We start from the raw sequence: 28,000 nt of genomic DNA, 5'->3' as shown, positions 1-28,000 counted from the left end.
CTTCCCAGCCAGGTTGGTATGTTCTTGCTTATGTGTGGTCTGTAGGGTATCTGGTCCACAGTGGTGGACAGAAGGGCTGATGTTTTTATTGTGAGTTTCCCTGTGGTAGGCTGAGACCCAGGACTCCTTGTGTGTCCACAGGCCCAGTATCATAGCCCAGCTTCTTCATGTCCTTGGTCACCACGTTGAAGAGGAGGGTAACAAATCCCTGAGAGCGAACACGGGTCACTGGGGACAGAAGCTGAACATTAGCTGGATTTGACTGGGATAGACATGGCAAACCACCTTCTGAAGCCCTTGTGTAGGTGGTTTGGGTGTCTTGTATATCACTAGGTCACCATTGTATGGAAGGTCCCTGGCCTTCACACATCTGTTTTCTGGGCTCCTGGGGGCTGGGGGCCTATCTCAACCCTTCAGTTACAGTTGGGAGCATCAGTCTTACCTTCTCGGCCTTCACCCTGGGCCACCACCTTGGGGTCTGTGTACTCTGGCCGCCGTCCCATGAACCAGCTGAGGACATAGGAAAACAACAGTCAGGAGCACCTGGGACTTAAGAGTGCTCCAGGCTTAAGGAAGCATTTCTCTTACAACCCTAACTCTATGTACTAGGACAACCACCTACCTATTTAATAGGCCAAGTGGGGTGCCAGGAGATGTCCCCTGTTGGCCCATTGCCAACAGTTCTAGCAGTGTTTACTCCAGATGCTCCAAGGAGTGTCCAGCCTGCCCAGCCAAGTCTTTTGTGGTTTTAAACCAAGGGTGAATGTTGGGATGTGGGGCAAGTAGTTTAACCAGGAGAGAAAGCCTAATCCAAAAACGGGCCAGATTAGCTTCCCAAGCTTTGCCTTCTTATATGGGATCCAGAACAAGCCACACCCCATCACCGAACCTGTCTATCTACTATAAGACATTCGCAACTAACTCATGAGACTATATGAAGTGAAGTACCCTATTACCTACTGTATAAAACATTACCCCTTCTAGGGAGGCTCTGGCCCTGGAAGGCTGTGGGTAATGACTTTTAAAAGTCTCACCTAGCTAAGGGTACCTTCCATTCAGCCCCCAGGCCCTGGATGGCAAACTCAGAAGCACTTCATACAAATTCACAATCCTGCTACACCCAAACATCAGATCCTGGGCCCCACCCCGGGCTCTCTGACACGTGGATACAGATCCAGCATTTTCCTGGAAACCATAAGCTTGGCGCATACAGAATTAGTCTAAGCACAGCAGCCAGGACCAACTCAGGCTTTGTGGAACAACTCCACCATCATTTCTGGTTGCCTAAGGAGGTAGGACTTTGTTGTCTTCCTAGGCAGTTTGTGGCAGGCATTCTGGTAACTGTGGCTACACACCCGCCACCCACCTGCAGCTATGCTGCGAGTATGGCTAGATCACTGGGCTTCCAGGCTAGACCTTGGCAGCCCTGTTAAAACTGGTGGGTAGGAGTTCCTGAGGGGCCACAGGAGAAAAGTTCAGACAACCCAAGTAGAGAAGCCAGGGTTCCCACAGCTGAGCATTCTAGAAGAAACTAGTGTCCCTCTTCTGTTTCCCCATCAGAGCATTCTATCTGCACACACCTTAGTGCTATGAGGCGTATCAGAGAGCAATTCCTGGCATGAGGGCATATCCCACCCTCACCATATTTCCAGTTCTCTTCTGCAGTCATGGTTACCAGAAAGCCTACTACAAACTGACCAGAAAGAAGACAGTCTTACCTCCTCAGGCAAACCAGAATGCTGGTAGTGGTGTTCCATAAAGTTCTACATTTCTTTTAAATGAAAAGAGTTTTTTTTTCTTTTTTCTTTTCCAATTTGAGAAGAAACAGAACAATGTTCCAGGCAAGGGCTGAGGCAGAGTGGAACCTATGGGAAGCAAGCAAGGGAGCCACTGCGATCCTGGCTCAAGAGATTTCCCAAATGCAGAGGGTAAGCCACGGCGCTTCCAGCAGTGACACTACCCTAACTGTAAAGACTAGATGGTGACACTGCAGTGGTCTGAGTAACCACTTTAGGAATGCTGAGTAAGGACGAGACGTTGGGAAGGTGGCCTGGATCTGTGAAAAGGGTCATGCAGGTATTACTAAGAATGCTGCAAGGCAGAAACTATCCTGGGTTATTAAGTTAACATAGGTAAAGGCAAACACTATCAAGGCAGCCAACCATAAGTCTTTTTCTTAAGCCCTCTCAAAACTAGGGTCTAGTTTCCTTCTATGGCTGCTGGACTGTCTAGCCTTAACATGGCCTGACACTACTTCGGTCCCAAAGGTTGGTAGTCTCAGGTGATCCAGGCACAGCTAAGAAACACTTTCTTTCTTTGAGAGCTCCCCCTAGAGGGTATTATAGTGGCAATGGTGAATATTGTCCCTTCCTTGTACAGACTTCAGATGGCTTCCTTGGTTGAGCTCTTTTCTTTCAGGACTCTGACCAGATCCCTCTGCTTTCAAGAAGCTGCTCATTAGTGAACCCAGTGCCATTTTATTATATATGAGTACACTGTCGCTGTCTTCAGACACCAGAAGAGGGGATCAGATCCCATTACAGATGGTTGTGAGTCACCATGTGGTTGCTGGGGTTTGAACTCAGGACCTCTGGAAGAGCAGTCGGTGCACTTAAGCACTGAGCCATCTCTCCAGCTCCCCAGTGGCCCTTTATTTTCTTCTCATCCTTGTCAGCCAACATGTGGCAGAGCTGGGCTAGCAGCCCTTCAAATTCCTACTTGGATGTGGCAAAGTGTAGAAGGCCTTTCCTCTAAGGCATCTCCAAGGTTTCTGTCCTGTTGTGTGGGACCTTCTTACTGTCATGTCCTGGCCACTGGCTGCAAAGAGGTTGCAGGGCCCTACGTGTGAACATGCTTCCCAGATTCCTCATGGCTACTGCTCTGTTCCTACCCAAAATGGCCTCCTTGCAGTGCCAATGCATGAAGGCATTTACTAGATGCCTCATAATCTAGTGTCACTGTGACTACCTTAAAGAATTTGCCTCGTGCTGCTTTCCGTGTGACAAAGACTGACAGGGCACAGAAGAAAGCCTTACAGCTGTAAGCTTCCAGAAAGTGGCCAAAGAAGTGCAAGGACTCAGCGGTGGCACCTGCCTGCATTCCTGTTTCCACCCATCTCTAGGTACAGCCATCTGAAGACCTGTGAGGTTTCCACGTCTCAGGAGGGTAGAAGGTGCTGCCCAATCAGTTTCCCATTAGATCAAGGGTAAGCAAAAGACCTACCTTGTGAACTTCTGTAGTGTAGACGTAGACTCTGGCACAAACATGGGGATGGTCCTTTTGTGCCTGAAACAAGTGTTTTCATACAGAGACGTGCTGAGGAACCTCAAAGTGTGTGGCTCTACACAGGACTTCCTTGTTTCTATACTCACTACCATCCCTCTCCAGCAACTCCCACCTATGTGGATCTTTCCCAAGGTGCAGGACTATACCCAGACCACCCAGGCCCCTCAACATAACTTGCCCAAGTCAGAGCAAGGAGCAGTGGCCAGAGAGCCTGAGTCTAAAGCTGCTGTTTTGAAGGTTTGCCTGCTCAGTAAGGGGCAAACTTCAGCCAGGGGCCGGGTCAAGAGCGGGCACCTACCGTCCAGGAGAGAAGGGCACATGCACTGCTCCATAGCCTCGGACCACGTCATTTCCAAACACGTCTGGGCCGTACACGCTGAGTACAATCTGTGGCCCTTGGGAAGGACAAGGTTGGCATGTAGGGAAACCAGGGAAAGGGAGTAGTGAATGGTGTGCCTAGCTGAAGTCTGGAACAGACATTTGAGAGAATGATGGCCAAAGCCCTGGGAACCCTGTCCACACTTGGGGCTTCTGTTCACCTGTTACTTTCTGTATCTTTGCCGGTGCCCTGAAGTGTTGTTTCTCTATACCTCTGCTCACAGCTGGGAAGGTAGAGCCAGAACATTTAGTAAACACAGGAAACCCTGTGGAGGCCCTGTGCCAACCCTGAGCCCCTGCTTTCTTCCTTGATGATGTGTGTGGTCTTTACAAACTATTTGACACCCTGCAGAAAATTGTGGCCTTACAAATGCTTCCTGGTTACATCCAGCTAAGCCTACTAGGTGGCTCCACCTCCTTAGTGTCTGCTCTTTCTAGGTGTAGCAGACAGGTTACTACTGTCTGCTACTCTAAATGACAGGCGAGGCCTGGAGACTGGCTCTGTAGTTACTGTTAAGAGGCCTCAGACAAGTTCGCCAACCTTTCTTGTGTCTAAAAGCCTTGGAATAGTACCAAACACAGGTGATGTTCAGTGAAGGGTAAAAAAGTCTGTGCCTTTCCCCATTACTCTGCCACCACCAGAACCTGGAGCTACTCAGACAGTTCCTGTATAGTGGCTCGTTCATTCTCAGTGCTAAATATCTGACCATCACCATTAACTGTTAACAGTGTGTGATTGTGGGCACATGGGCTGTTCCTTTGAGAACTGTTGCAGTAAGTCTCAGGTCAGTCACACACGGGCTCTTGTCACACTGTGTACTCGTCCCTGAGTACTGGTCTCTTGGGTGTGTGCTTAGGAAAGGACTCAGGCAGGCAAGTCTCAGTAGTACATACAGTACATTGTACTCTTAATGGCTGCTCTCCCAGCAGTGTTCTCTGAACTGCCACTAGACCACACACTTGCTAACGTTGGCAGATCAACCATAACCTGTCCTGGTCAGCCTCCATTGATTTGCTTGCTTTCCTAGCTTTGCAAAGGCTCGGGATTAGAAAGGTGGCTATAGGATGAAGGGAAAACTCTGCTCAGAACATGAACAAAAGGCTCAGAAGAGGGCCCTGAGCAATGAGCACAGGATGAGCAAATACTGGAGCTGACTGGAGCGCTACAATGGGAAGAAGTTGGATGACTTGGAGTCAAACCCTCCAGCCAAGTGGCTGCAGCACTGCCCAGCAGGCTTTGTTTGCAAATTGCAGTTTGCAAAAAAGTCAGATGTTGAATGCATCAAAAGCTAGGCCACAAACCCAGACACTGGCAGTGGCCACCTAATGGAGAGAGGTGACAGATGCGGCAGAGGATCTACTTCCATCGTGGTCCACAGACTCACAGCCATAGGGGTTGGTGCTTTTAAAGGTCACGTCGATAGGGAAGTTCCACACCAGTGCTTGCCGTACATCTTGGCTCTTGGATGCTATCTGTGAGATCCCCTCCTCCAGACCCTGTATAGGCATTGACAGAGAGAGCTGGTCTGAGTTCCAGAAACCCATGACCTTTCTATTTAAGTAGGCAAATTGGGGGAGGTTATTTAAGTTCTACATTGCTTGTCTCCACCTCCCCTTTAAATATTTACCCAAAATGCCTCTAGATTCTACCCTCTGAATTAGCTTCTGATCCACTCCCTCTTCATTCCACCCATCCTTGGCTAATAGACCAGAATATAGCCTACTTAGTGTCTCCAAAGATGGGGACTTCTGTCGGACATTGGTCACTCCATAGGACTCAATAATAGTCATTAAGTTACAGATGTTAGCCACAATGTGGGTCTTGAGACTCAAACTGGGGCCCTCTGCAAAAGTACATTCTAACTGTTCAGTCATTTTTCCAGCCCCAAAGGCAGCTCACAATCACCTTTAATTCCAGCTCTAGGGGATCTGACCTGTGGTCTCCGTAGCCACTTACATTCATACCCATACAGATATACATACACATAACTTAAAACAAATAATCTCAATACATATTGAAATGACTTTTTAAAAAATGCAAGTATCATAAAGGAAAAACCAAGAAGTATCTGTGATATGGATGAAGAAACTCAGGCTCAAAGACATCGGGCTTTTACTTTATTTTTTCCGTTTGGTCTTAATGTAGCCCAGAGTTGACCTTGAATTCCTAGAGATGCTCCTGCCTCTGCCTTCTGTGCAGGATTATAGTCATATGCTGTAATGTTTGGCTGGCTTTTTAAGCTATAGTGAAGATCAGGTGAATGTTATGCAAACAGTAAGTTATGGTGTGGTGGTGGTCTTCACCGCAGCCCCTACCTGTGGTAAAAGATTCCTTACAACCTTGAGAAGAGATTCTGCATTCTGTCCTGGCTCCTGGTTGTTTTCTGCTTTCTGACAAGGGGCCATATTTTTGGGGGGTGGGGCTATTGGCTGATAGTGTCCATAGCCACTGCAAGGTGGTTCTCCAGAGCCAGCCTGGTTAGGCTGCCACTTACTCCTCTTGGCTGCCACCAACACAGACTCCAGGGGTGTATCAGCGAACCCAGTAGTGGCTGTATTCTGTGTAAACTAGCTTTGCCAGAAACAGATTCATGTCTGGGTCATCTCTGACCTTAGTGTCCACCTTTTTGGGTCTGGAATAGAAGGGTATGATAGATACTTCAAGAACCACCAAAGCTCTAACTAGGGGAGACCCATGAGGCCAACTTACCGCTGTTGGGGCCCAGTCCTGGCCATACACAAAGCAGTACTTGCAGTAGAGGTCATCATACTCTGGAAACTGAGAGGAAAATATACAGGGTTCTGTTTAGAAAGTACAAACTGGGCACACATATTAGCTAGGCAGGTGCAGTGGGTAGGAATTATTAACGTGAGGCATCCGGGATTGAGGCTGTGGGCATGAACTTCAGCAGGGGCAGGGAACGGAAACGAAGTTTGGGTTAGTTCCAAACTGCCAATACCCATTGGTGGTTTTGCTCAGTCTGCTCTCTGTCTTTCCCAGTCCATCATGTGGCAGGCCCCTTACTCATCTTTCAGAATTCACCCTCAGAGTCTCTAGCTGGCTTAAGGATCATTGCTTGGCTCCCTTCGCTCCTCTGCGTTTCTGGATCTAGGCACCCAATGTCTATTTGACAACCCTGTTAGACTGAGGAAGGAACAAGTTTCATGCCTCTGTGTGTCCCCAGTGCTGGGCACAAATTAGATTACAAAAATGATGGTGATGTGGAACCCAAGAAGCTACAGAGCCAAAGAACATGGTTAGAACTGAGGGACCCGCAGAAGGAAAGGCACAGCAGAAGCTGAAAGACGATGTCCAGAGGGAGCAGCCCAGCTAGGCATCCTCTTACTGGAATAGGGAAACAGGGAGCATGCGGTACCAATGAATGGGAAGGAGGAACACCTACTGAGCTTCAGACCTGGTAGAACTTAAGTCAACTCAGTCAAACCTCAGAAAATGTAGGAATAACGAGTGTTTTCAACAAGCAGCCCAGAAGAATAATGTAGCAAAGTTCTGTCTGTCAAACAGACCCGGGTCGAATCCCACTTTGGCCTTCCGGTAAGTTCCTAGCTGTTAAATGCATCAGCTGAGATTTCAGTCCCATTAGTTCTAGACCATCACTCAACCAAGTAAACAGGATTCAAGCTGGAGGCCACAATGACGTTGGTAACCAGCTCAACACCTCGAGGTCTGTTCACTCATGCTTGTCCCGTCCATCAACCTGGCGCTAAGGTTCTCAAATGCTGGTTCTCCTTTCCAGTTATTTGAGACGCTCAGAGCAATGCCTCTCTAGGAGCAGAGGGAAGAGCCGGGGCCGTTCCCGGGCGAAGTCCACGCTGCTTACCTGTGCGCTCTCTACCTGCCCGTTGACCATGAGCAGGAAGACGCTGGGACTTGCTGCAGCCATCACGGCTGGGCCGGGAGACAGGCGCAAACGCGCGCTGTTGCCAGGAGGCTCCCGGGTTGACTTGGAAACAGATGGCAACTCATCTAGGACAAATTTCTCAGAGCTGACAAATTCGCGCCGAATAGTGCGCAGGCGCAATGGTCTTTACGGCCATGGGATAGGGATGTGTTGGGTGGGGGGTGCGGGGGACTGTCCTCCGTTTCCGCCGCGCGGAACCTAACCCCTAGGGGCGGGTCCTCGGATCCGCAGGGACTGTGACTTCACTCTCCTGGCTATGCTTGAAGCTCGCAGGCTGGAAAGCTGGAATATTGAGAAGCAGCACCCGGACTCAGGACTGTGGAAAGTCACGTGCTAGAGTTCTCTCTCCAGGAGGTGTCGCTGTGGCCATATGCAGCGACCGCACAGGCGCTATAGTTGGGGAGCCTGGTACGCAGTGTGGCCCAGCGGGCATCACGCAGCACGTTGCCTCAGATGAAAGGTGTGCCCTTCAGCCCTTTGAAGCAAAAAGAGTAATCGAAACCCGGAAAATCCACCTGTCCTAGTCCCGGCTCCTGCATGAGAATCTGGAGCCCACGGAATCAGTCACTCATTTTTGGAGAATCACTGGCAGCTCAGGGATGTCAGAGCTCGATCCCAAGCCACCAGCATCCTTCTCAGTAGACACAACCGCACTTACTCTATCAGGGTGGCTTAATGCTAGGCTCCGCCTCCAGATCCCCAGCTCGACTCTAGAGGCCGTCAGTGCCTGGTCCTCATTGCCAGGCCAATGGAAAATACTTGGGAACGACTTCTTTAATGAATAATCATTGAAAAGAAAACATCTCTGTTTTCTGGAGGAAATGACTGAAATCCAGACCCGGAAGCTAATTTAGCCATATTCGTTGCGGTAATTTAGCTGCAGAGTCAGGCTTCACAAGCAGGACTTAAAAGGAGACATTACAGAGCACATTAATGAATAGAGAGCACGGAAACAGATGGATGCAGATGTGGATACTTTAGGGATCTCAGTCTGCAGACTCCAGGCCATCACACTAGCTGTTAGCTTGGAAGTCAGCTGGCTGGATTCCCAAAGCCACCTGCGGGGAAGAGGGCTGGCATGTAGTCACAGCCTTCCAGGTGGGCTGCCGGCGCGAGAGTGTAAGAAATTCTTTCAGCTTAGAGACAAGTCATACAAGCAGAGATTCTAGGCCCCCTCTAGCTGGTGGCTGCCACCTGCTGGTCTTTACTGGATGAGTTGGAAAGTTACAGGCTACTACTGGCTGACCCATGGATCAAGAAAGGAAGCACTCTCAATCCCCAAATTCCTCAATAGATAAGGCTTTTCTGTCCTAAACTAACAGGACCAGATATTTGGGAAGGGGGCTGTGCTGGCTAGTTTTAAGTCAACTTGACACAAACTATAATTATGTAAGAAGAGGGCGCCAAGACTGAGAAGAGCCCCCTTACGATTGGGCTGCATGTAGCCCGTTGAGCATTTTCTTGATTAGTGATTGGAGAAGGGCCAAGCCATGTGGGTGGTGCCACCCTGGGCTGGTGGTCCTGGGGTCTACAAGAAAACAAATTTCAGTGATTGGTGCCTGTACCCTCTCAGGCCTTTTCTGTCCTGTAGGGGAATGTTTCCATCTAGTTAGTAAAGGTATCTATCCATAGCAGGGGCTATCACATGCTCCAGTTCAAAGAGCTGCCTTCTCACTGCTGAGGTAAGATAATAGGCTTCACTAGGCTCAGACCCACCAGCTGTAGAGAGCTCTGGAGGGGCCTGACAGGTGCTCTGGTTAGTTTTGTGTCAATTTGTCACAAGCTAGGGTTGTCAGAGGAGGGAGCCTCCAGTAAGAAAATGCCTGCTTAAGACTTAAACCTGTGGAGCATTTTCCTAACTACTGGTTGATGTGGGAGGGCCCAGCCATTGTGAGTTGAATCCACTCCGAGGCTGATGGTTCTAGCTTCTATCAAAAAGCAGAAGATCCCTCCACCCCATGGCCTCTTCATCAGTTCCTGCCCCTAGGTTCCTTCCTTGTTAGAGATCCTATCCTGACTTCCTTTGTTGATGACACATGATAGGGAAGTGTAAGTCAAATAAATTCTTTCTCAAGTTGCTTTGGTTATTGTGTTTCATCACAGCAACGGAAACCCTAAGACAAGTGGGTACCAGGAGAGTGGGACAATACTGTGACAGACCTGTTCTGGGGAGGATTGTGGAAGGACTTCGGAACTCTGGGTTAGAAAAGCCACTAAGTGCTGGGAGCTCAGTGAGCTGGTCCGTAAAGGACAAGAACGCTGAGGGCGGTGCAGACGGCAGGGGTTGGTGGGGGAGAGGGCTGGCTTGTGAAGTTCCAGGGGGAAGAGAAGACTCCACTGGGTCTTTTGTGGGAAGAGTCTGTGGTGTCTGGTCAGTTGGGGCTGAGGAATCAACTGTGATTAAGAAGACCCCAGCATCGCTGAGGTGGAATCTTCTGGGAAGTGTTTCCTGAGAGTCAGCACACAGAAGCTATGCTCTAGAGGTCTCTAGAGTTGTTGGCCCCTGAACTTGGTAGTGTAAGAGTCAACCCAAGTGGTGCTAGATTTGAATGCCTAAAGGAGTCATGGAGAGCAGCTGAGGCTTGGCACTTGGAGCTCTAGCAGGGCTGGAATCCCTAACGAATCCAGGAGAGGCTATTGGTGGAAGAGCAGCTCAGTAGCCACAGGGGACCCCAACAATTTCAGCTCCACTCAACCACTGCTGCTATTCTTGGTGGTCATCCCATGGTACTGGAATCTCCAAATATGTCTGGGTCAATGGTGGTCAGAAGGAGAGGGAGAGAAAGACACAGTTTGGGATGTTCCTGGGGTCCTTTCACTGTTCCCTAAGAAGGAAGGATAAAAAGAATTCACCAAGGAGGTGTATTGCCATGACAACAGCTCTGATGACCCTCACCATCTTGTTCCTTACAAATCTGGGTTCTGATGACAGACAACAGATATATTCTCACACACCAACACCCAGAGCAAGTGAGACAAGCCTGAGGAATGTTCTGGGTTGGAGTATATCAGCCTCAGAGCCAAACACAGAGGCCTGTCATCCTTCTCTGGTGTAGCTGTGATTTGTCTCCTACAGGTGGAGTGGGCACAAGGTAATTAGGCCATTCAGGGGAGTAATGGCTGTGTTTTTCTTCACTGCTGGGTTTGATCCAGTCCTGCATATGCTCAGCAGGACACTGAATATATCTTATAAAATGGGACATTGCGCACATGTTTTTGAAGGCCTTCAGTGAGCTAGTTGTCTTGAAGATGGATGGCTTTAAAGATCTGGCTCCTGAATCACCGGCCACGTTGCCATGTGGCCACTTCAAACCATGCTCCTGCCCTGATACCATTGTCATGAGTGGATGCAGCCAGAAGCCTCAATTGGTAGGGCCCCGCAGTGTAACTTCCAGTTCCAGTGCTGTGATTGCATTAAGCTTTCATCTTCATAAACTGCCAGTCCTGGGGAAGATAGCTCAGCGGCTAAAAGCACTGGCTGTTCTTCCAGAAAACCCAGGTGCAATTTTCAGCACCCACATGGCAGCTCATAACTGCAGTTCCCGGACATCTGGCATGCTCACATAGATATACATGCAGGTAAAACACCATCTGTGCAGTAAGATGAAATCATTTTTAAAGTTAAAGGAACAATACAGGCACCATGTGTAGAATGCCAGGTGAAGTGATCTCACGTGTGTTTGGTGGTATAGCTGACACCAGGCCTTCAGTGGGCTTCACTGTGTACAGTGATAGAAGCAAGAGGACTCTTCCCATTAATGTCTTCATCTGTCTGGCCCTGAGGTCACCCTCATTTACCCAGGCTGCTGGAAGATTGAGAAAGCCAGTTTATAGATTGTTTTGAATATGTTTCAAGTCAAAACATATTCCATGGCTGGCCGCAGGGATAACCCTGTCCTATAGGGAGGCAGAAGATGGCTCTAAGAACAAAGCTCCCTGTGTATGTCTTAGAAGTTCATGGATCTCTGTGTGCAATCCCTGTGTGTTTACACACATCTATTTATACAAAAAAATAATAATTCCTAGTTTGTAAATGTACAGTGGGCGTTGCCTGCCTGTGTGGAGTTGTGTGTTGCTGTGACAGTGAAATCTGTGTACGAGAGGCATCCCTGTTAGAGAATAAGCAAGTAGACCTGTGAATACCCTATTGGTGTGTGCAGTGAGTTACATCGTAATTGTGGCCTGGCACTCCGGTGGGAAATCAAGGAGCGGTATTAGTGTTTCCAGTCAGCACAGCTGCATACAAACTTCTGCCTCTGCTGCTTGTCATGAAGCCCATATCTGGCTCTGGGCTGAATGAGGCCTCTGCTCCTATACCGAAATCACCCCTCGAAGGAGATGAGCTTTGTCCGTACTGGAGAGACCAAGCACCTGAGAGGGAGATGAGCTCTACTGTACAATGTCTGCTCTTGGCTGCTTCATGGCACACCCTGACCCAGATTTCTATCCTAGGGCTTGCCTTCTGAGCTCCACTTGCAGAGGAAAGAGACAGTCGTATCACTTTTCCTGGTGAGGTGAGAATAAACCTCTGTCCACACAGACAGGGCACTGGTGACAGACTGCCGAGGCTCTTCTCATCTCTAGCTGGTCGACTCATTGAGTTTGTCGGGTTTACAGGAGCGTGGGTGAGAGTGGGGGGTGACTCAAAACAGGAGGTTCCAGATTGCCTTCTGGAAGCTGCATTGGAGAGTCCCGCTTTCAGTTCATCTTTGACTACATACCCCTATACTCCTCAAGGTAACTTGGAGCCAGGGACGGGGGCAGGAGAAAGAGAAAGCTGGAGTCCTGGCGTGGCGATTCTCTTCCCTTCCTTTTATTGGGACTGTCAATAGGTCAGTTGGCATTTCTTCGTACCAAGCTATTGTTTTGTTTATTTCAACATTGTGACTACTGGGCCAAGTGAGAAAGAGGTGGTCCTGTTATGGGAGAAAGAAGCCATACTACAACAGGCCATGGGACACAATTCTGAGATCTGCTCGGAGCTCCCACGAGGCATTTGCTCTTGTGACAACAGAGGCAGCCCTCGTTTCCTTGCATCTGTACTCTGTCAGCCTGTGACTGTGATGCCTGGGCTGCAGAAGCCATGAGTTCAGAGAGGCAGAATGAAAGGAGGATGACCTCAAAGTGGGAGCAGAGCCTTGGCCCCCTGGCGAGCACCACTGAATTAGATTTCTTTTTTGTTGTTAAAATATTTATTTATTTTATACATGTGAGTACACTGTGACTGTCTTCAGACACACCAGAAGAGGGCATCAGATCCCATTACAGATGGTTGTGAGTCACCATGTGGTTGGTTGCTGGGAATTGAACTCAGGATTTCTGGAAGAGCAGTCAGTGCTCTTAACTGCTGAGCCATCTCTCCAGCCTGAGATACATTTCTGAGGCATGGTAGAGACACCAGATTCTGGCTACCATAGTCTGAACTGGGTGCCCACATAGGGGAGCAGGTAACCATAGGGGCTACCTTAGAGTCTGCAGTCTCTCCTTTCTAAGACTGTTTGCCCAAAGTGAGACTGCCTTAAGGCAACAGGCTGTCTCAACAGACATTCCTTTTTTGAGAAAGGTCACTGTGATCTCAAAGGATTCTGTTTTACAACTGAGGTACTCTTATCAGAGCACTTTCTTTCTTTATACATTTTCATTGAAAGTATGTATTCTTGCTTATATGTATGTGTGCATGAGTACAGGCGTATCACATGTGGGAATCAGAAAAGAACTTAGAAATTGGTTCTCGTCACCTCATGGGATCTGAGGAGAGAATTCATGGTGTCAGACCTATACTGCTGACCCATTTCATCATCAGCCCTGAATAACAATGACTCGTTCTTCTTCTCCTTCACCACCACCACCTTCTTCCTCTTCTTCTCTTCTCCCTTCTTCTTATTTCTCCTTCTTCCTCTTCCTTCCTCCTCCCTCTCCTTGGTTTAGAGGTTCGGTCCATTATCATCAAGGCAGGAGTTTGGCAGCATCCAGGCAAATGTGGGTCTGGAGAGCTGAGAGTCCCACCTCTTATTCTGAAGGTAACCTGAAGTCTGGCTTCCAGACAGCTAGGATGAAGTACTAAAGCCCACACCCACAGTGACAGACTTCCTGCAACAAGGCCACACCTCCAAATAGTGCCACTCCCTGAACCAAGCATATTTAAACCACCACAGTTGGGCTTGTTAATTTGTTAGCATTCACTCTATTTCTCCTATCACACTCCCATTATCTCCAGGGAATGAAGAATCACAAAAAAACTTCCATTTGGTATTTCAGCTCTTTTTATGTTTGGTGACTATGTAAATTCATCTTGAAATTATTTAGAAAAATAAATTTTAGAAATCTAACTAAAGACGGCTCTGCTTTATGTGTCCTGAAATGGGGAACATTGATATATATTTTTAAAAAATTTTGTACACTAGACTAAAAGTCTCATGCCCCCTTCCAAAAAATAAATACAGATCATAAATGGGCCAGATGTGGTGGTGCACACCTTTATTCCCAGCATTTGGGAGGAAAGGCAGATGGATCTTTGAGTTGGAGGCCAGCCTGGTCTACATTATGAGTTCTAGAACAGCCCTAGAGAGACCCTGTCTCTAAAGACAAAAACAAACAGAAAAGATCATAAATCAGCAGCCTTCCTTGCTTATGATTTTAAAACATTTAGAGAAAAGAATGATTAAATTGGTAATATACAAATAGTTGTAGAATTTTCATCCAAATTAAAAATATAGAAAATTAATATAGATGTTATATCAGAACTAAAGATAAATTCTGAGAAATATAACTTTTCTCAACCTTCTTTGTATTGACAATTTTGGAATTGTGGTGCTTTTTAGTTTTTTGAAAAAAATCAGAAATAAAGACTATGCTTTCATTTAAACCCCAGGTACAGTTTCAGATTGTCCCTAGCATGTGACTATGATCTTCCTCATGCTCTAGTAGGGGTATGATTTTGCCATTATCAGCTGCAATTGTGTGATGTTTGGGATTCTGTGTACTTTTCATAGGATAAATGTTAGAGCCCTAAGAGGTGGGGTGGTTGTTGGTGGAGGTTTGTTGAGTGCACAAAGAAAAAGAGAGGAGGAGGAAGAGAGAGAGGAGGAAGAGAAGGATAAAGAGGAGGAAAAGGAAGAGGAGAAAGAGGAAGAGAAGGAGAAAGAGGAGGAGAAAGAGGAAGAAAAGAAAGAGGAGAAGGGAGGAGGAAGAGGAAGAGAAGGAGGAGGAAGAGGAGAAGGAGGAGGAAGAAGAAGAGGAGGAAGAAGAAGAGAAAGAAGAGGAGAAGGAGGAGGAAGAAGAGGAAGAAGAAGAGGAGGAGGAAGAAGAAGAGAAAGAAGAGGAGAAGGAGGAGGAAAAAGAGGAAGAAGAAGAGGAGGAAGAGGAAGAAGAAGAGGAGGAGAAGTAAGAAGAAGAAGAAAAAGAAGAAGAAGAAATTAGGTATTCTGACAGTGAAGATCAAACTTGCCTTAGGGAACTCAACACCCCTAATCATCAGGAAGCCCTCTAAAGATGATGTCACCCCTTTCCCTCTCCTATCTAGTATTAGGGGTTTAAAAGGTGGGAAAAGGATAGTGAAGGGTGCTAGAAAGAGCAATCCAAAGTAGCAAGGCAAGCTATACCTCTACTGACATTTTCCTTTTTCCCCCCTGTAGAAATCTGTTACCAGCAGAAAAGGTAGTTATGGCCTGTGTTAGAATAAAGCTTAGAGAGAAGGGACCCCACGCTACACTAAAAGTTCCCAGTTGTAAGGGCAACTCAAACAGGAAAAGACAGCAATCTAGTTATGCACAGAAGCTCCTAAAATTCCTAATAATTAGATTCTATGGCTACTTTATGTAGCATTTTAACTTGTTTTGTGCTTTACTTATTTTAGTTACTTTCCTTGGTGCTTCAACAAAAACACCTAAGCAAAGCAACTTAAAGGGTTCATCAATTAGCAGGTCCCTGTGTCAGGAGCTAGCGGCAGTTAGTCACAATGTACCCATAGTCTGGAAGCAGAGTATGATGACTATGCAGAATCAAAAACTTTCTCCTTTGTGTGTAGTCCAGCCAGTACCCAAGCCTAGGGAATGACACCACCTTTTTTAGGGTGGATCTTCCCACTTCAATGAACCTAATCTGGATAATCCTTTATAGATGTGGTCAGGGTGCAGCGATTCCTAGTCCCTTCCTTGCCTTCTTACAAAATTCACATACTGTGTTTGTCCAGTGTCTACTCTTTATTTCAAAAAGTTACATTAATTTTGTTGATAAACACTTTATTCCTGCGTTAAGCCACACTGTTCTAGGAGTAACACACTGAAGAAAGAGAATCCCACGGGCAGAACAGCAGCCTCTAGGGTTGTAAAGTGTCTGCCACTGAGCGCCCCTGAAGACAGCATGTAAGTGTCCACGGTCAGGGTGTTTGGATTCTGTAAATCCCACCCCTCAGTTACCTGGCAATAGTCAGGTATGCTCTGCCCCAGTTACCTGACACTATAAAAGGGGCTGCTTGTCTCCTTCTCTCTCTTGCTCTCTTGTTCTCCCCCTAGCCCCTCTTCTTCCTTCCCCTGCCTCTCTCCATGAGCTCATGGCTGGCCTCTACTCCTCTACTCCCCTCTTCTCTCTCTCTGCCTCTACTACCCTCTTAACTCCTCCATGATCTGAATAAACTCTATTCTGTACTATACTGTTGTGTGGCTGGTCCCTCAGGGAGAAGGGATTCCATAATGGGTCCCCCAGAGGCATCTCCCTTGCCCCCAGACCTCCCCATACCTCCATGGGCCATATGCCCCCCACTCTGTTCATCCTCTTCCTAACATTGGTGCTAAAATCCGGGACATCATCTTTTAACAACACAGGGAACTTACTGGTCTCAAGTCTCAGGAAAGATGGTGGGACACGGCTCAGATCAGATTGGATTCACTACCAGAGAGACAGCAGGCAGCCAGGAAGCCTCCAATGCAAAGGTCTTTGCTCACTACCATCCCCAATTGCCTCCTCTTCCTAGAATCTGCCTTGGGGATATCTCTGTCACCTGTCTAGGAACCCCAATACTCCTCGCGTATGTTTTTCATGGAGTCACGCTCTGTTCGCATGCTTTCTCCACCCAGCCCACTCTCCCATTGGGGTGGACCTGTCCTGGACCACCTCCTCCTCCTTGCTTCCAGCCTTCCACACCACCTGTGTTTCCATGCTGCTGTTTGCCAGAAGCATCTTTCAGAACTACAACTCAAAAGAGCCATTTTCCTCAAACTTCCGTAGTGATTCCCTGCAGCCTAAGCTTGGGATTCTGAGCTAAATGCCCAGGGGCCAACCAGGAGTCAGAAGCCAGAGAGGTGAGTTTTGTATACATCACTATAAAGTCTTCATTAGCTCCCCTTCTCCCACCCATATGCTTGGCTTTTGAAACTATAGCTCTCTCCTCCATATGTTTGGTCTGACGTTTGATTTTTAAACCATACTTCTCTCTTTCCTGGCTTTTATAAGGTGCAGAACACAGAGGTCCAAGTACCAAAGTTACATCATTCACTGAGCCCGTGCTGGGAGGTGTGAAAGAGTAGTGGGAGGCAGGGGTGGACTGAAGAAACTGTGTCCTTCAGTGAGTGGTAGGGTTCCAGCCCATTACTGCTGTGTGGAAATGCTGACCTGAATGTAACAAATCTGATTCCATGAGGGGTAACTTCCTATCTGAAGCACAGGCAAATAATGTTCAACTGGAAGCCACAGCCTGAGCTGTTCTCCCATATTGGTGGTGTCTTCCCTGGGACAGCCCCTAAGAAGAAGAATCTTGCATTATCTAGTAAAACACCAGATATGGTCCTCTTTCAACACATTCCCTTTGGGGCATCTTTCCTGCAGATCCATGTGCCGTGTGTGCACAGGAATGATCTCAGCAAAAATCTACTGCAGACTGCTGGAAACAGAAACATTTCAGCCAAAGGCTACCTGGGGGGTCTTAGCTGAACATGCTGCATTTAAGATAAAATCTCCATTATCCTCTAAAGAAAATCATTTCAATACTCTCCATCTTTTTTCCCCCAAGCCCTGGGTAATCCTGAAATGTGACTCTCTGGACATTCTGTCAAAAAGGAGTCATTTAGCCAGGCAGTGAACACTTTCAATCTTAGTAGTCAGGAGGCAGAGGCAGACAGATTTCTGTCAGTTTGAGGCCATCCTGGTCTACAGAGTGCATTTCAGGTCAGCTGGGGCTACAGAAGTTTGGCCATGTTGTATTTTGTATTAATATGCCAATTATTATTATTCACTTTGTATTTTTAAAAATAATTATTAAACGTACATTGGTGATTTGACTGCATGTCTATCTGTGTCAGATCCCCTGGAACAGGAGTTGCAGACAGTTCTGAAACACCATGTGAAATTGAACACAGTCCTTTGGAAGAGCAGCCAATGCTCTTAACCACTGAGCCATCTCTCATCTTGTCTTAAAAAAGGATTTCTGGCTGGCCTGGAACTCACTAAATAGTCCAGGCCGGTTTTAAAGAGATTACAGAGATCCACTTGTTTCCACCTCCTAAATTGGGATTAAATGTATGTACCACTATGTACTGACTTGAACTGCACATACTTAAGAGAGATAGGAAACGTTGTCTGCCTTGTCTCCCAGAAAAAGGCCACCAAAGAACTGTTACACCTTAGTGACCTTGGTATGTAGACCAGTCTAGTCTTGAATTTACAGAGATTAGCCATTCTCTGCCTCTCCAGTGCTGGGACTAACTAAAGGCGTGAGCCACCATGCCCAGTTTTATAGGAGATTTTAATCAAAACCAGAGGCGCGGATACTAAGTTTGTGAAAGTGAATTATGTGTGAACCTTTCTGCCTGAGTTTTGGTACAAAGTGGGAAAGGCTGGGCAACATAAGCAACTGTGTATGATTACCAAGATTCATTTCTGCTTTGGACACAACCTTTGGCTTTTAGTTGAGAATAATAAATGCCAAGCGGAAATTCAGATTTACTGGGTTTCATCCCAGTTTCCCTCTCCACACTTTTCTTGTCTACCGAAAATCCCAGATCTCCTTGGAGTGGGCCCCACTTAAGCTTGCCTACCGAGAACTTTTCTAGCTCTCGGGTTAACAGCTTTTGCCTTGTCCGGACGACCCAGAGGGATGGACATAAAAAAGAGGTTAGGTGCTGGCCCTGTCGCGGTCCAGAGCGCATGCGCATCGGTGTGTGTGTGTGTGTGTGTGTGTGTGTGTGTGTGTGGCGGGGTGAGGGAGCGAGTCAGAGACGCTCTAGAATCCGGAGGACTTGAGTCTCTCTGGTCACTACTCCGGGATAAGGCGTCCAGAGCTTCCGGAGTGCGCAGCAAATCCCCTAGGAAATGAAGCTAACAAGGAAGGAAGAAGAGCAAAGAAGATCTGGAGAGGCGGGGTGGGAGTGGGTTCGGAGCCCGTTGCCTAGGTAACAACCCCTTTCCCTCCCCCGACCCCCATCTCCGCTCCTTCGGGCCCGTGGAGTGGTTAAACTCAGAAGTGCACACGAACTTGGTGAGGCCTTGCCCTCTTTTCCCCCCAACAGCTCCCAAGGCTACTAGTACGCATGCGTGAAAGCATGGTTCGGGGCTGCGCGCGCACCCCTGAGGAACGCGCGTCACCCCCTTGGGCGGCTCCCGCCGCCAGTGGGACAGACGGGCGCGCGCGCGCGCGCGCGCGTGAGTGACAAGGGCGCGGCTTTCCCGTCCGGTAAATTTTGATTGGATAGAGTAAAATGAAGGGGTTGGAACCTCCGCGGGGCCATTCAACGATTGGCCAGGGGCTGGAGGAGCGTGGTCCTGGGGCGGCCGGTGGGGTGGTCTGCTTCGGCGCACGCGAGGCTTTGGTGGTGGCCCTGGTCCTTGATAAGTGGACGAGTCCGGGGGCACACTCCTAACTGGGTTTGGCAAGACCCAGGAACCCCAAATCCTCGAGGAGGCGTGGCGGCGAGGTGCCCGCCGGTCGGTGAGTGTGGTCCCGGGAGTCCCAGCGCCCCGCCCCTCCCTTTCTTCCGGGGCCGCGCCGCGCCCCCCTGGATCCTGGGCCTTGGGGTTCTCTGTCAGCGGTCCCCTCTCGCCTGCTGCGCAGGTCCTGCCTCGTAGCGCACAGAGGGGGAATTGAGAAGCCCTCGGGACGGTCTTCTCACCAGCGCCTCATATAGACCATGGCGGAACCGTTGAAGGAGGAGGATGGCGAAGATGGCTCTGGGGAGCCCCCTGGGCGGGTGAAGGCAGAACCCGTCCACACCGCTGCATCTGTCGTGGCCAAGAACCTAGCCCTGCTCAAAGCCCGCTCCTTCGACGTGACCTTTGACGTGGGGGACGAGTACGAGATCATCGAGACCATAGGCAATGGGGCCTACGGGGTGGTGTCCTCGGCGCGCCGCCGCCTCACGGGTGAGCTGGCTTCCTGAGGCTCAGCATGTGTGGACTGCTTTCCAGAGGCGGTGAGGAACCCGCACGGTCCCAGGAGGATCAGCTGCGCCGGGGATTCTGGTCCCACTCACGCTTACCGACTAGGTGCCAGCTCCCCGTTAGGTACCCTTCTCAGGAACCCTGCTTCTCCCAGTCAGCCTACTTTCTCATTAGGAAGAGGATATCCCTGTAAGCCAGAATAGAGTGGTACTCCTTGGTGTCCAAAAGAGATATGTTCTAGAGCCAGAGATTGGCACAATGGAGTGGTGGAGGAATGGGTAGGATCTGGGATGGAGCAACTGTGAGGAGGGGAGAGAGCGTGAATTAGTACAATCACAACCACCACTAACTAGCTGTGCCTCCTCTGTATGTGAGCTATTAGTAGCTGCTTCATGAGGTAGTTTTGAAATTAAGATTTGATAAGTGGTGCACACAGTGCCCTGCACACAGTAGGTACTTATTGCTGTCCGGGTTTTAGAAGGGCAGTGCTGAAAGGGACCTGCAGCTAACAGAAGGTACTCTGTGGTATATACCCTTTTCCTGCTCTCCAGGCCAGCAGGTGGCCATCAAGAAGATACCTAATGCTTTTGATGTGGTCACCAATGCCAAACGGACCCTCAGGGAACTGAAGATCCTCAAACACTTCAAACACGACAATATCATCGCCATCAAGGACATCCTGAGACCTACTGTGCCCTATGGAGAATTCAAATCTGTGTAAGGAGTGGGCCAGGAGAAGGAGACACGGTTGGGATCAGTTCAGACGTCCAGGGCCAATCATACTGAAGTTCTGGAAGGGCCGTGATTCTAAGACTACTGCCCTGTAGGACATTGGTAGGGACAGTTCTTATTTCTCCAGAGGGGTGCAGGGGCTGGGATGTAGGTCACTGGTAGACTGATGAACATCTTTGAGGTGTTAAGTTGGCTCTCCTGTACTAAAGGGGAAAAATAAGGATATACCTCTTTATGTGCATGGGACCTTTGGTTATATAGTAAGTTCAGGGTCATTTGGGACTGTGTGAGGTCCTGTTCCAACAGACAAAACAAAAAAACCTAAACAGCCACGGAGGAGAGACAGACAGACAGACAGACAGGACAGGTCCAAATTGTATAAGACAACAGACAGTACAGTGTGCTATCACACAGCACTGTCCTATTCTCATGGCAGACAGCTAATTGTTCACAAAATACTTTCTTAAAAATAGTTTTCACCACAGCTTTTTGAGTAGCTGTTGGCAAACTATAGAGTTTGCTCCAAAATCAACCATATTAGCCAGTCTTGGTAGTTTTGAACATTCCTTTATAAAAATTTGACAGAGAAACTAGGTCCATGGAGAAAGTGATTTGTCAGAAAGCAAAGCTGTAAAAAAGTTGGGGCTAGAAAAAAAAAATGACTTGGTGATTAAGAGCACTTGCTCTTGCAGAGGACTTGGCTTCAGTTCATAGTGTCTGCGTGGTGCTAGCAGACATTTGTAACTCCAGTTTTAGGGGCTCAGACTCCCTCTTCTGGCCTTTGTAGACGTAAGGCACATGTAGAATATACATGCAGGAAAACATACACATAACTTTCATAAAAGTTGTGATGGTGGTGCATGCTGTGAATCCCAGCACTGGGGAGGCAGAGGCAAGCAGCTCTCTTGAGTTTTGAGTTTGAAGCCAACCTGGTCTACAGAGCAAGTTGCAGGACATAAGGATACACAGAAATCTTGTATTGAAAAGCAACAACAAAAAGCTGTAGAAAATCTAGAACCTGGTGCTATTCTTTCATTCCCTGTTCCTAGTCCTTGGGGTTTCACTGTAAGGCCATAACCCCGGGAATTGGGAGTGCAGGGAGGATGGGGCTTCTCACTAATGTAAGGAAGCTAGCTCACACCTTTCTCCCATCTCCAGCTATGTGGTACTGGACCTCATGGAAAGCGACCTACACCAGATCATTCACTCTTCGCAGCCGCTCACGCTGGAACATGTGAGGTACTTCCTCTACCAGCTGCTTCGGGGCCTCAAGTACATGCACTCTGCTCAGGTCATCCACCGTGATCTGAAACCCTCTAACCTTCTGGTCAACGAGAACTGTGAGCTCAAGATCGGTGACTTTGGAATGGCCCGGGGCCTGTGTACATCGCCCGCCGAGCACCAGTACTTCATGACTGAGTATGTGGCCACTCGCTGGTACCGGGCCCCTGAACTCATGCTTTCCCTGCATGAGTACACACAGGCTATTGACCTCTGGTCTGTGGGCTGCATCTTTGGTGAGATGCTGGCTCGGCGACAGCTCTTCCCAGGCAAAAACTATGTGCACCAGTTACAGCTGATCATGATGGTGTTGGGGACTCCATCACCAGCTGTGATCCAAGCTGTGGGGGCTGAAAGGGTGCGAGCCTATATTCAAAGCCTGCCACCAAGGCAACCTGTACCTTGGGAGACAGTATACCCAGGTGCTGACCGCCAGGCCCTCTCACTGCTGGGACGCATGCTGCGATTTGAACCCAGTGCCCGAATCTCAGCGGCTGCAGCCCTTCGCCACCCCTTCCTGGCTAAGTACCATGACCCCGATGATGAGCCTGATTGCGCCCCACCTTTTGACTTTGCTTTTGACCGTGAAGCCCTTACCAGGGAGCGCATTAAGGAGGCCATTGTGGCTGAGATTGAGGACTTCCATGCACGACGGGAGGGCATCCGCCAACAAATACGCTTCCAGCCCTCTCTGCAGCCTGTGGCTAGTGAGCCTGTGTGTCCAGATGTTGAGATGCCCAGTCCCTGGGCTCCGAGTGGAGACTGTGCCATGGAGTCACCTCCTCCAGCACCACCGCCGTGCTCTGGCCCCGCGCCTGACACTGTTGATCTGACTGTGCCGTCTGCCCCGCCAGCCAATGAGCTTGCTCCACCAAAAAGAGAGGGTGCCATCTCCGACAATACCAAAGCAGCCCTCAAAGCTGCCCTGCTGAAGTCCCTGAGGAGCCGGCTCAGAGGTAACCAGCAGCTGGGTGGGTAGTGGAGTGGTAGACAGGGATTCTGGGACAGGACTATAAGCCCTTACCTTTCCCTTGTCCAATTTTTCTGCAGATGGGCCCAGTGCACCCTTGGAGGCGCCTGAACCTCGGAAGCCTGTGACAGCTCAGGAACGCCAGCGAGAGCGAGAAGAGAAGCGCAGGAGGCGACAAGAGAGAGCCAAGGAGCGGGAGAAGCGTCGACAAGAGCGGGAGCGCAAGGAGAGGGGGGCTAGTACCTTGGGGGGACCCTCGACTGACCCTCTGGCTGGACTGGTGCTCAGTGACAATGACCGAAGCCTGCTAGAGCGGTGGACTCGCATGGCCAGGCCTCCTGCTCCTGCTCCTGCACCAGCACCATCCTCTGCCCAACCCACTAGTCCTCCCTCGGGACCTGTATCTCAGTCTACTGGTCCTGTACAGCCTGCAGGCTCTATTCCTGGTCCTGCTTCCCAGCCTGTTTGCCCACCTCCTGGCCCTGTTCCCCAGCCTGCTGGCCCTATCCCTGCCCCTCTCCAGACTGCCCCTTCTACTAGCCTTTTGGCCTCTCAGTCACTTGTGCCACCTAGTGGGTTGCCTGGTTCTGGTGCCCCAGAAGTTCTGCCTTACTTCCCATCTGGCCCACCACCTCCAGATCCTGGGCTCACCCCTCAGCATTCTACATCAGAGTCACCTGATGTCAACCTGGTGACCCAGCAATTGTCCAAGTCGCAGGTGAGAAGAGAGAAGGCCTGGGATATCTTGATCTGGTCCTGGAAGGTGGGTTGGGTAGTGGTTCCATGTTGGATGAGAGGAAGCAGCAGAGGGCATCCTCCCTCCTTGAGCCTGCCCCCTTTCATAGAAGGAGCATAGAAGGCCATTGTAGAGGTTGTTGGGAGGTAGACGCTGCTTGGATAATGTCTGCCTTAGAGACAGCCTCACCTGAACCAGCACTTGGTGATTTCAAGCTCATGCTCTGGGATATCTGGGTGGAGTAGTCAGGGATGGCAGGGTGTGCCCTGCTGACCTCCATCTGTCCTTCCTAGCACTGTGTTGTAACCTGTTATTGTCCTCTGCAGGTGGAGGACCCCCTGCCTCCTGTGTTCTCTGGCACTCCAAAGGGCAGTGGGGCTGGCTACGGAGTTGGCTTTGACCTGGAGGAATTCTTAAACCAGTCTTTTGATATGGGTGTGGCTGATGGGCCACAGGACGGGTAAGATGGCTGGACTGAGCTTTAATGGAGGGTCTGAATGGCTGCTCAGCCAGCCCAGGCTGAGAACACCCATCCCTATTTATTTCTTTTCCTTACAGCCAAGCAGACTCAGCCTCCCTCTCTGCCTCCCTCCTTGCTGACTGGCTTGAGGGCCACGGCATGAACCCTGCTGACATTGAGTCTCTGCAGCGTGAGATCCAGATGGACTCCCCAATGCTGCTGTCTGACCTGCCTGACCTCCAAGAGCCCTGAAACCCACAAGCTTGTGCCTTGCTGCCAGGACAGACCCAGCTTCACGGGCCAGGGGTGCAGTCCAGAGGGCTGTAGCCTTGGGCCCGGCAGGTGAGGCTCAGCTTGAGTTACTCTGCAGGTTCATCTCAGACCCACCTTTTAGCCTTAAGCAGCCACCTGAGCCACCACCGAGCCATAACAGGATTGGAGACTCGTCTCCTCCCTGAGCAGTCTTCTCCAGTATTGTATTTTTTTTTATTATTGTTGTAATATGCATTTGTTTTGCCCTCAAAATGAGGCCTGTGAAATACAAGGTTTCCTTTAACCTGACTCTGTGTCATTTTTGGAGTCAGGGTAAAAATGCCAACAGTAGGGGAATAAGGAAGAGCCAGGTACTAGTATTTGGAGCCAAGTAAATGTTTGTCCACAAAGCCAGTCCATCAGATCCTGAAGGTTTATTGAGACCTCTCCTTCCCACCCACTCCCAGGCCCACAGACTGTTCTCTGCTGCCTCAAATGACAATTCCTAGGGAAGTAGGGGACCAAATTAACAAGCCACTTTCCGTGGTCACTTCAGAGTTGTTGAGCAGTAGCTGTGGTGAGCACGGTTTAGGCACTGATGTGACGGATGAGTGAAGGCACATCGGGTCGGGCTTCTGTGATGCTCGCTTAGGGAGTGAGTTGATGAGAACAAGGTAGGAAGTATTATGAGGAGAGCTATGAGAGGCCATGTGTGAGCTGATTACAGTGCTATAGGGGCTGCCTCACTCTGGAGGGTAGCTCCACACAGATGGATCTGCAGTGAGGACATTGGCTGAGGCAGGATGCATAAGCTGGCAGCTAGAAGGTAGCTTCTGGCTTTCAGCTGTCGTGAAAAAGGGGTAGAAGCAACTTGGAGATTTTATGGATTTCTGCCAGATCCAGGCTGGGATGGCTTGGCCACAGAAAGGCCTGGCGGGCTGCTGACAGCCTAGCCTCAGGTGGAATGCAACAGCCTGGCTGTACGTGGGGCGTAGCTGGTGCTCAGGAATTGTGGGTAGAGCGTGGAGGGAGATCATGGAGATTTGGGACTTCCAGGGGAGAAATGGGGCCGGCTTGGGCCAGCCCCTCAAGCCCGACGAATCTTCATCTCAGTGCGCTTGAGGGAGTAGTAGAAGCCTTTCCATTGGGCCCAGTTGATGCCATTGGCATAGGAGAGGTGGGGGCCACCCAGGTAGAAGCCGTTGAGGTTGGCGAAATGGCAGCTTCTGAACCAGAAGGCTCCTGAGGAGAGGGCTGCACAGTTCTGCAGGAAGAGGTCTTGGTCTCGATCAAAGGTGGAGAACTTCTGGCCACTGTGGTAGGACAGTGAGTCACCTGGCAAGAGGGAGGAAGACTAGAAAAACGGAGGCCAGGAGCTGAGGGTGACAGCAGTTGATGAATGACACTTGGGATGACATTATGTGGCATCCTGTTGGATGAGGGTACCCTCCCTGATCCACAGAGAGAACAGCTGTTCTACAGAGCTGCCTGGAGCAGGGCCAGGGTGACTGTTCCCTGGGGCTGAGGTTCATGTAGTTGGAGTTAGTTTGCTCAGAGCTAAAGCTTTTCCACACCCAGAAGGGTTGAAGGAGGGGCCTTAAGGAACCAATGGAACAAGGCCAATCCTACATTATTGACTTCCCTACCCCACCCCAGCCACTGCCCCTGAAGAAGCTGAAGGGGGGGGGGTGTACCTGCCCCGCCATCTTCGAAGCCAGCCACGTAGAGGGTATAGCCATCCTCCTCAGCGCTGACCGCGTTGGGGGAGATGGAGAAGTCGACATACTTGGCATAGGCTGTGTTGTTCTCAAAATCTTCCAAGTCCACCCTTAGCTCATACTTCTGCTTCAGTGTCAGGAGGTACAGGTTCTGCAGCCCTAGGGAGGGGTGGCGCTGGTCAGCAAAGACTTGGCTGAGGGGCAGCTCCCACCCCATGGCCCCACCTTACCCAGCCAGTACTCCCCGTCTGCACGGCCAAAGCCCAGCTTGTAGTCGTTCCAGCCCCGGAAGAAACTCACTGAGCCGTTGAATCTTTTCTGGAAAACCTGGAAGCAAGTGGACAAGCGGCTGGATGATGGAGGTCCAGTACCCCCTGGTGACTCTGAGCCAGTTTATAAGGTACTTTAGTGGGTATTAGGGAGCTGCTAAAACAATACATTCTGCCTCTCATTGAACATCTGCTGCTGAAAAGGGGCTACCTACCAGGACTCTTGTCCACTGAGAGACTGGAAGGGGAAATGATTAAGGGCCTGTATAGACATAGCTTAGTGGCAAAGCACCCACCTAGCCCAGAGGCCCTGGATTCCATCCCATCACCCACCCACATGATAAAAACAGCCGGAGGATCTAGAATACTTGGCTGTGGTTTCTGGTACTGTGTGGCCCAAGGCTAATAATACTACTTATCTGGGCTCGAAGTTCCTCATTTAGAAAAGGCACTTACCTACCACTGAGGACAGCATGCATTAACCTTCTCAAGCAAGTAAGTGTTAGCAGCCCTGGATCCAGTCCCCATAAAGATGAGAAACCCCCTTCACAGAAATGACACCCAGGATCGTGTGGCTGCCTGAACCCCATCTGGCCTGAGGCCCCTTTGCCTACTCACCGTCCACTTGCCACCCTCAGTTGTCATGTCACAGAAGACAGGGACTGGCACACTGGGGCCATAGGGGTATATGAGGTACACCCCATCTTCCTGATAGCCCTGGGCGTAGATATCATCACAGTCCAGGGGTTGCTGAAGGCAGGACTTCTCCAGAGCTGCGAATGGCAGTGTGGGGACCGTAAGGACAAAGACTAAGACATAAGAACACCTCCATATCCCAGTTTTGCTCCAGACCTAGGGGACCCTGTCACGAGAAATCTGGAGATTTCTTTAGGGGGATACCTGCCACTTGGTAGAGGAGGAAACAGTCCTGCAGGTCATCCAGCCTGCTGAACAGGCCATGTCTGTGGATGGGGGCTGCTTACCGTCTCCCCGGATCCCGGAGGCTTGTGGGGCGCAGGGAGGAGGCGTGCAGAACAGCAGCAGCAGCAGTGGCAGGCCTGGAAGGGTCTGGTGATGGGAAGTGGGATGAGTGTAGCCCCCAACATGGGCCAGACACCTCCCAGGGCTCTCCCTGCCTAAAACCACCCTCCGTCTTTTTTTCCCCTCTCTACTTTCCGAGGAAGGCCCAATATCCCCAGAACTCAAGTTTCAAGAGAACCCCTATGCTTCTCTGTTCCATATCTGGCAAGTGGCTTGTCTCCACAAATGGTAGCGCTCCTCCAGGCCAGTACCTTCATGCTGTCAGCTCAGTTGAGAGAGGCTGGCTGTCTGGGGCCCCAGACTGCAGCCGCCCACAGTTATGTGCTGGGTCTGAGCCCACAGACCCAGCTCCGCCCCTGAAACTGCAGAATGCCCCCCACCCCCACCCCAACAACCAGCCCCCAGCATCAGCTTACATCGTCTGGGGCCAGAGGACCACCTGGGTCTCATTAGGCCTGTCAGGAAAGCACTGCGAACCAGACACATTAACTCCTTACTCGCTGCAACTGCTCCCTGGACCCTGCTCTGCCTCCCGCCCTGCTGGACTTGTGGGCCCTTCGGCAACCCCAGCTGGCCTCAGCACCCC

General features: G+C 49.8%; 3 protein-coding genes across 4 annotated transcripts; 1 reads left to right on the top strand and 2 right to left on the bottom strand.

Moving 5' to 3' along the window:
- On the bottom strand, window positions 1-7,587 carry B9D1 (B9 domain containing 1). The gene is made up of 7 exons (XM_080923405.1): window positions 7,506-7,587; window positions 6,374-6,442; window positions 5,049-5,160; window positions 3,584-3,680; window positions 3,223-3,285; window positions 443-510; window positions 1-228 (listed from the first exon to the last, which is right to left on the bottom strand). The coding sequence occupies exons 1-7, from the start codon at window positions 7,566-7,568 to the stop codon at window positions 86-88; spliced, it is 615 nt and encodes a 204-aa protein (XP_080779531.1). The 5' UTR covers window positions 7,569-7,587; the 3' UTR covers window positions 1-85.
- Window positions 7,588-19,376: 11,789 nt separating this feature from the next.
- MAPK7 (mitogen-activated protein kinase 7) lies at window positions 19,377-24,679 on the top strand. Of its 2 annotated transcripts, XM_080922508.1 has the most exons (7): window positions 19,377-19,506; window positions 19,630-19,937; window positions 20,507-20,672; window positions 21,846-22,924; window positions 23,019-23,656; window positions 24,001-24,134; window positions 24,233-24,679. In XM_080922508.1, exons 2-7 carry the CDS (start codon window positions 19,706-19,708, stop codon window positions 24,384-24,386), a joined length of 2,403 nt encoding a protein of 800 aa, XP_080778634.1. In that variant the 5' UTR covers window positions 19,377-19,506; window positions 19,630-19,705; the 3' UTR covers window positions 24,387-24,679. The 2 variants fall into 2 exon arrangements, with proteins under 2 accessions (XP_080778634.1, XP_080778635.1); XM_080922509.1 differs by having other exon boundaries at window positions 19,427-19,937.
- Window positions 24,680-24,787: 108 nt separating this feature from the next.
- MFAP4 (microfibril associated protein 4) lies at window positions 24,788-27,716 on the bottom strand. Its single transcript, XM_080922510.1, has 6 exons — window positions 27,666-27,716; window positions 27,357-27,441; window positions 26,992-27,146; window positions 26,335-26,431; window positions 26,081-26,263; window positions 24,788-25,721 (listed from the first exon to the last, which is right to left on the bottom strand). Exons 1-6 carry the CDS (start codon window positions 27,669-27,671, stop codon window positions 25,474-25,476), a joined length of 774 nt encoding a protein of 257 aa, XP_080778636.1. The 5' UTR covers window positions 27,672-27,716; the 3' UTR covers window positions 24,788-25,473.
- Window positions 27,717-28,000: the final 284 nt, after the last annotated feature.

The sequence above is a fragment of the Micromys minutus genome, assembly GCF_963924665.1.
Source record: "Micromys minutus genome assembly, chromosome: 10".
NCBI lineage: Eukaryota > Metazoa > Chordata > Mammalia > Rodentia > Muridae > Micromys > Micromys minutus.
Note: the sequence above shows the minus strand (reverse complement) of the source record. Positions and strands in the feature narration are given on the sequence as shown.

Coding starts and splice junctions, on each gene's coding strand:
- B9D1 (XM_080923405.1), bottom strand. CDS start 7,568: ATGGCTGCAGCAAGTCCCAGCGTCTTCCTGCTCATGGTCAACGGGCAG. Junction 5,161..6,373: donor AGGACTGGGCCCCAACAGCG/GTAAGTTGGCCT, acceptor ATGCCTATACAG/GGTCTGGAGGAGGGGATCTC. Junction 3,681..5,048: donor AAGCACCAACCCCTATGGCT/GTGAGTCTGTGG, acceptor GTCCTTCCCAAG/GGCCACAGATTGTACTCAGC.
- MAPK7 (XM_080922508.1), top strand. CDS start 19,706: ATGGCGGAACCGTTGAAGGAGGAGGATGGCGAAGATGGCTCTGGGGAG. Junction 19,938..20,506: donor GGCGCGCCGCCGCCTCACGG/GTGAGCTGGCTT, acceptor CCTGCTCTCCAG/GCCAGCAGGTGGCCATCAAG. Junction 23,657..24,000: donor AGCAATTGTCCAAGTCGCAG/GTGAGAAGAGAG, acceptor TGTCCTCTGCAG/GTGGAGGACCCCCTGCCTCC.
- MFAP4 (XM_080922510.1), bottom strand. Junction 26,264..26,334: donor AGACGGGGAGTACTGGCTGG/GTAAGGTGGGGC, acceptor ACCCCTCCCTAG/GGCTGCAGAACCTGTACCTC. Junction 25,722..26,080: donor CTTCGAAGATGGCGGGGCAG/GTACACCCCCCC, acceptor CCCTCTTGCCAG/GTGACTCACTGTCCTACCAC.